General features: G+C 36.8%; 1 protein-coding gene across 2 annotated transcripts in view; it reads right to left on the bottom strand.

Annotated features, from left to right (window-relative positions):
• Positions 1-108: 108 nt before the first annotated feature.
• Positions 109-7,198, bottom strand: part of lrrk2 (leucine-rich repeat kinase 2) — a 43,455-nt gene continuing 36,365 nt past the window's right edge. For both annotated transcript variants that reach the window (XM_077517185.1, XM_077517184.1), the window contains exons 42-51: positions 6,711-6,811; positions 6,451-6,636; positions 4,609-4,802; positions 3,973-4,045; positions 3,715-3,902; positions 1,992-2,138; positions 792-1,024; positions 638-706; positions 426-561; positions 109-305 (exon numbers count right to left, since the gene is read on the bottom strand). In XM_077517185.1, coding sequence (XP_077373311.1) covers positions 434-561; positions 638-706; positions 792-1,024; positions 1,992-2,138; positions 3,715-3,902; positions 3,973-4,045; positions 4,609-4,802; positions 6,451-6,636; positions 6,711-6,811 — 1,319 coding nt within the window. In that variant the 3' untranslated portion in view covers positions 109-305; positions 426-433. The remainder of the gene's footprint in view (positions 306-425; positions 562-637; positions 707-791; positions 1,025-1,991; positions 2,139-3,714; positions 3,903-3,972; positions 4,046-4,608; positions 4,803-6,450; positions 6,637-6,710; positions 6,812-7,198) is intronic.

The raw sequence follows: 7,198 nt of genomic DNA, 5'->3' as shown, positions 1-7,198 counted from the left end.
AGTGTTTATTCAGTCAATCATTTAAATGTTGGTTACATGACTTGAAATGGCTGACGTAATTAGCATTGTGGCTAATGCTAATGTAGTTTTTTTTTTTTTTGGTGTGTGTGTGTGCAGCAGCTAAAATGTTATTGTTGGTCGTGGGCCCTGATGTAAAATATTTTGTCCCTTTAAAATCATTCATTTATGTCCAGATTTGCTCCAGAATGACTCCTCAACATGGTTTGTTCAGAATTTACGGTTCCCGCTTCACGGTTCATTCAAGAGCTCGCTGAGGTCAACTTAATCCCTTTCCCAACAACGTTCTGGAAAATAAGGAACAAACAAAAAAAAAAAGAAGATTTAGATGTATTTTAAGTTAGAAGTTTCATTTTACATAAAGAGTAAAAAAAAAATGAATGAAATAAAATGAGTCGTAAATCAACCTTAGTGTTCATTCGTGGTTGTGTAGCTGTTGTCTCATCCTGGCCGCGATGTGTTGCCGCCTCTCACCGTGTTTGTTCAAGTCTTTCACTTCGGAGGGCAGCGTACTGCTCCACACCATCAACACCGACTGGGCGTCTGCGGGCGCGTAAAACAAGCGCGCTTAACAAAGAGTCCACATTGAAACCCCGACAAATCGCGCATCCTCACCCACCCCACTCGCTCTTGTCCTGCGGGAGTCTTCTGCCCAACACCAGCACCGCGTTCTTCCAGTTCGCTTTCTCTACAAGACCCAATTGCAATCATGAGATAAATCACCATCACCTGCTTTTGAATAACATGGTTTAATAATCAATCATGATCTCCACCTATGACTGCCGAGGCGATGCATCGTAGCGAGTGGCATCGCGGCGGGATGACCTGCAGCACGTGGTGCTTGTTTCCCAGCTCCAGAAGCAGCAGGTGGCCCCCTCGGGTGCCCACCCACAGCGTGGACGAGCCCTGCCCGACCAGCAGGGACTTGACCCGAGCCCACCGGGCCCAAGACGGGGAGCCGTCGGCGGGCCCCTCCGCGCCGCCGCCGACGGAACCGCATTCGTGTCTGCGGGGAGGCGGCGAGACGTTTGGGATCAACTCAACTTTAAAACACAGGTGTCAAAATGAAGGTCCGGGGGCCAGATTTGGTTCCACCCATCATTTTATATGGCCCGGGAAAGAAAATCATGTCTGTAAGTGTCAATGTTTGCATTTCTTGACCAAATCTTTACCACAATTCCAAATTGTTTTATCATGAAGGGTGTCAGCCGATTAAAATTTGTTCACCATGATTAATCGCATGACTTCAATAGTATCTGTACAATAAAATATATTTTTTAAGTTTTCATACTCATGTTAACATAAAAGTGGAAAAATTAGAAATATGACTGCATCTTTAGTCATTGATACAGTAACTTCATAATTCACAAAACAAAAATTAAAACGATGTACTGTAAAAAAAAACGAGTGTGATATTGATTTATGTTGAGGTCCTTTTTCTGCCACTAGATGGCATAATTGTATTTGTAATGGGCAGTCATTAATCGCACATTTAAAAAAAATGTGTCGTTAAAGGAACTATAAATTAACTAAAAATTAACACACAAATTTTGACTCCCCTAATAATTATTATAAATACGTTTTCATTGATTTTTTTTCTTTTTACAGCAACTTGAATAAACTAAATAATCATTTACTTTTTTCCTATTGTGTATATCTAATAATATGAGTAGATGATTAAACATACAACACATAACGGCCCTCTGAAGGAATCCGTAACTACAATGTGGTCCGCGACAAAAAATTAGCTTGACACTCCTGCTTCAAAAACAACCATAACTGCCAAAGTCCTGTACATTGAGTAAACATCTGACGAAAAAAACAGACTTAACAACATAAAAATTTAAGATGGAAGAGGCACAGCAAATACAATGAAAACAGCAGGGGCCCCGAAATTGAACCCTGTGGAACACCGTACGACAGTGAGGCAAGGTTGTCGCAGTTGTTGGCCAATTATCGGGTTCTCACTTGACCTGATGATTTGCGCGCAGTCGATGCAGTCCAGCATGCGCTCGCTCCTCTTGTCCCAAACCTCGACGGTGGCCATGCCGGCTTTGCTGAGGTACACGTGCTTATCCACCGCCATGCGCCACACGCTGGCCTCGCCGCTGGGCTGATGGCTACGGAAACGCAAGTAGACGGTGATGAGAAGTATAAATACTCAGGGTAAGTTTTTAAATATTTTATTTATTTGATATTTTTTACATTAATGGCAAAGCATTATTAGTATAAATTCTCAAGTACATTTTTAATATTTTATTTATTCATTTTATATATATATTTTTTTATAAATGTATTATTATTAGTGCTGTCAAGCGATTACATTTTTTAAAAATAATTAGTTGCACAATTTTCCATAATTAATCACAATTAATCACACTTTTCTACTTTTTTCTTTTTAATTAAATTCAAGTTCGTTCATTCCTTAAAAAAAAAAAAGAAAAATGAAAAGGGACAGAAAGAAGTCAAACTTGTTATCTGCCCCTGATCAACAACAAAAACAACAACAAATCATCAACACAAAGTAAATGAGAGTCAAGATCCTTTCGATAACAATTTTATAACAATAATTCAGCAGCATGTCCTTGTGCTATATGTATTTTTCCAGCAATTGAGTCTTTTTTTAAAACATACAAATAGACTAAGATGATTTTGTTTTATAATCCAGATTGTTCCACAGACCTCGAGTTGAAATACATCATTCATTTTGTTTTGTTCTATATTTTGTTTTGGATAAAATATCTGTTCCTCTTAATTTATACTCACTTTCCCTTATTTGAAATTTAATTTGTATTTTAACTGGTACATTTCATGATGGGCTTTAAACATTATTTTGATAGAGTTAAACTCCATCAATTCATTACATTTGAAAGTTTTTAGTTGTATAAATAATGAATTAGTGTGGTATCTGTATCCGCACCCACAAACGGCACAAAGCTTGTAACAGTCACTTGAGTAAAACCTTGGAATGAATGTAATATCAGCCGATATAAAATACATTTTGAATATCTGAAGACTGTTCTAATAACCTTCTACTTAGCTGATCCTTGAACACAATACTTGAAGATTTGTGAGGCCTGGTGGAGGGAATATGAGCGGGGGGGTATTTCACTCTGAGATGAGTTGACATGCTACGCTATTGAATTTGGGCTTTGTAAAGTGCACAAATTATTTAAAATTCATCCCACAAACGTCAAATAAAATTGAAAGTAAAACGACCAATGGTCCGTGTTTGTCCATCTTCGCGCCAGTGGCTAAATTTGGCTACAGGTTATAAGTGAAAACAGGAAGTAAATAAAACCGAGTTCAATGATTTTTTTTTTTGATTTTTTTTAATGCTTTGAAGATTTTAAATAAATTTCCAGTTAACACTTTTTATTATTTATTATTATTATTATTATTATTATTATTATTAGATTTTTTTTTTTATGCTTTGAAGATTTTAAATAAATCTCCAGAGTTAACATTTTTTTTTTTTTATTATTATAATTATAATTATTATTATTATTAATTCATTTATTTATTTTTATATTATTTATTATTCAAGCCGAATAGGTTACTAGCTGTCAGATCTCTGAAATGAATTGGTCTCTTGCCTTGATATTTCAGAGTATTTTATTTTTTATTTTTTATTTTTATTTTTTTACTTTTACTCGACTAAAGGAGTACGTGCGGAGTGTCGGGAGCGTTACTGACGGGAGCGTCACGGCGTTGCGGGTGTCGATGTTCCGGCTCACGTCGTAGTCGGCGCTGAAGGACAGGATCCTGGTACCGCAGCCGGCCCAAACGCAGCGGCCGTCCAGCGAGTACGACGACGTGCCCAAGCACACCACGGGAGTGTTGACGCTGCCCAGGATCGCCGACTTCACAGGCTGGCCGAACTCCTGGTGGAATGTTATGAGAAAAGAGCCGCGATGTCACGCAGGTGAACGGGATTGATTGTTCATTTCAAACCTTGAGAGCAGAATCTTCGAAAATGGTGAGAAGGCCGTCAGCGGTGCCAACCAGCAAGTAGTTTTTTCTTTGCCTAAAGAATAGGAGACACAGGACATTACCGTAGTTTCCGCATTATAAGGCGCACCTTCAATGAATGACATATTTCAAAACTTTTTCCATATATAAGGCGCTGCAGTAGAGGCTGGGGTTACGTTATGCATCCATTAGATGGTGCTGCGCTAAAGGGAATGTCAACAAAACAGTCAGATAGGTCAGTCAAACTTTAGTAATAGAATACAAACCAGCTTTCTGACAACTCCAGTCACTCCCAAAATGAATAAACAGCTGTTTTATTATTTTCTCTGAGGTAAAGTATTAGCATTAGCTAGCGATCCAAGATGGCGGGATCTTCTGCGCATGCGCGTCACCGATCGCGCAGGGTCACCGATAGCGTCTTGACAGCGAGACCTGTTGCGGCTCAATATTGACCCATATATAAGGCGCACTGGATTATAAGGCGCATGGTCAGCTTTTGAAAATATTGAAGGCTTTTAGGTGCGCCTTATAGTGCGAAAAATACGGTAATTATTTTTGCTGTAGTTAGTATAATTGACAGAAGGATGATGTCATTTTCTGACGTTAGTTTTCACTCACAGGCGCGGGTGGTTTACATGAAAGTAGAGCGAGGTGACGGCGTCGGTGACGTTGTTCAAGAGGAACCACGCGGAAGCGTCCTCGCCGCTGAGGACCACCAGCGAGCCCGACTGCGTGCCGGCCACCAGCCAATCGGAAGCCTCGCCGGGGATCTGGACCGTCGCCAGGCACAGAATGGGACTCCTGTCGATCTCCTGATTGGACGAGAGTCATACGGTTGAAGTTGAAGAAATGCTTGCAAGAAATATGATGATGATAATCCACCGGGATAAGTGGTTATTTTCAATGTTTGTATGACACTCAGAACTTTCTGTGGAAAATTTAAGAGAAGAATTTTGGGAAATTTGACAAAGAATACGTTTTTTTTTTTTTTTTTTTTATACAAGAATGACAAAATATATATAAAATAAATAAAAGAAAACTATAAAAAGAGCACAACTAATGTACCAGGAAGAAATAATAGAAAATAAAATGTAACAATTAAGAAAATAATTGAAAATAAAGAAAAATGAAAAATTTACAGAAAATAATTGAAAATAAAGAAAAGCTAAGAAAATGAAAAAGAAAACAAAAATATAAATAAAGAAAATAGATGTTAAAACTAAAGTCACAAATCCATAAATAGATCAAGTAAAAAAAGGAAAATAAAAACACAAAAATAAAAAAATATAAAACAAAACACAATCACATAAATAAAAGTAAAAAAAAATTAAAATAAAGTAAAAAATAACCAAACAAAATGTATTCAACAAACTACGTAAATTAAAAAAAAATATGATAGAAAATAAATAAATGAAAAAATAAAGATGTTACAAATAAAAGAAAAAAAATAATAGGAAAGAAAATGAATTATAGATGAATAAAAAAGTATAGTTAAAAACCAGTAAATCAAAAATAAATTAAATGTATAAAACCAATAAGATACAAGAAGTAATAGAAATAAAGAAACCAATCAATAATGAAAGAAAGAAAAACATAAAAAGCAAGTTTAAAAATGTATTCAATAATGGTTAAGAATTTGACCCAAAATAGAAAGAAATCAAAGAAAAACATAACAAGAAAATATAAAAGATAAGAAAAATAAATCTAAAAAGTAACACAAAGCAAACATGATGTATCACAGAAAATAAAGTAAGAAAATAACAATTGCATGCATAAATGAAAAGTAAGAGAAATTTAGAAAAATTAAATAAAAGAAAAATAAACGATAAAAAAAAATCAAGACATTTAACTCATTTGCTCCCAATAACGTATAAATACGTTTTCTTTTTTTAATGTTGTAAGTGTCCCAAAGACGTATTTATACGTTTTTTTTTTGTTTTTTTTATTTTTTATGCTAGAGCATACAGAAGGCTTTGATGCAGCCTCTCAACTGCAAAGAACGGTTGCAGAAATGGTGGTTATTACACAAACGGCCAGCAGGTGGAAGCAGAGCAAAGGAGATCAACCAGGGCCATGTAGAAAAAAAGCTAAATTACTCACAATTTTAAATAGATTTGTGAAAATTGATGAAACTTAGCTCTCTTCTAATCCTAATTCCTGCAAAACGGAAACAGATAGAATCATACGGTTTTTTTTTTCCTGATGAAAGAAGAGACTTTAATCTTTCTTTTGGTAGGTTGCATGCTTTTTCAAAATCAGTCAAAATCCAGTAAAACAGCCAGGTGCGAACGGGATTGCTTCTGTGAAAACGGCTGGGAGCGAATGAGTTAATAAAGCGCAAAACACTTGTTTTTCTTTAAGATGCTCCCTAAAATGACCATGTTCTAAACTTCACTAGACGCTTTTCAACGTTATAGTTTAATTTCCTGCTCTCTCCCATTTTGCCATCACCTACGATACCTGCGTGGTGATGATGTTGGATTCCAGGTCCACTGCAGTGACGGTTCCCGTCCTCTGGGTGCTGCTGCCTCCTCCCAGCCAGGCCGTGCCGGCGCTCACGGCCACGCACTCGGCATGTACGGGCCTTGGCAGAGGCAGCTCCCTCATCAGACACAACATCTCGGCCGAATTGAGCCCGTCGAACACCTGACCACAACAGTTACACATGTATGTGACGATGACGACTATGCTTTCGTAGACGTTTTCTAGGGGCGCCTCACCTGTGCGGAAGTGGGCCGATCATGAGGATTAACCTTCAGGCATTCCTTCATCAGAGCCTGGAAGCCAGGCCAGGGGGAGCAGCCGTAGTGTTTCACCGGATCTACGCAACAAACAATGAAGAAGATAGCAGCTCTAACGATGCTTGCAATGGAGCCAGGTGACGTATTTCAGATTTTTTTAAATTGAAACGTGGATGTATAAGTAGGTGAGGAGTTTTGAGAAACTGAAAAAAATTACAGTGAAAATAGTTTGAAAAAAATAAATAAAATAAAGACTTTTTTAAAGTACCAAGAAGAAAATACTTAGAAAAGAAAAACAAAAAATACAAAATTTATAGATGAAGGAAAAGAATAATGAGAACCAACAGAATAAAAGTGGAAACAATAATAATGTGAGAGGAAAAAAATAGACAAAATAAATAATGTAAAGTAAATAAAAAACATATATTTTTTGTCAAAATATGACTAGGCGATTATTTTTAAAAAGG

This window comes from Festucalex cinctus, chromosome 3 (assembly GCF_051991245.1).
Source record: "Festucalex cinctus isolate MCC-2025b chromosome 3, RoL_Fcin_1.0, whole genome shotgun sequence".
NCBI classification, from domain to species: Eukaryota; Metazoa; Chordata; class Actinopteri; order Syngnathiformes; family Syngnathidae; genus Festucalex; species Festucalex cinctus.
This window is presented reverse-complemented; position numbering and strand designations above follow the sequence as displayed.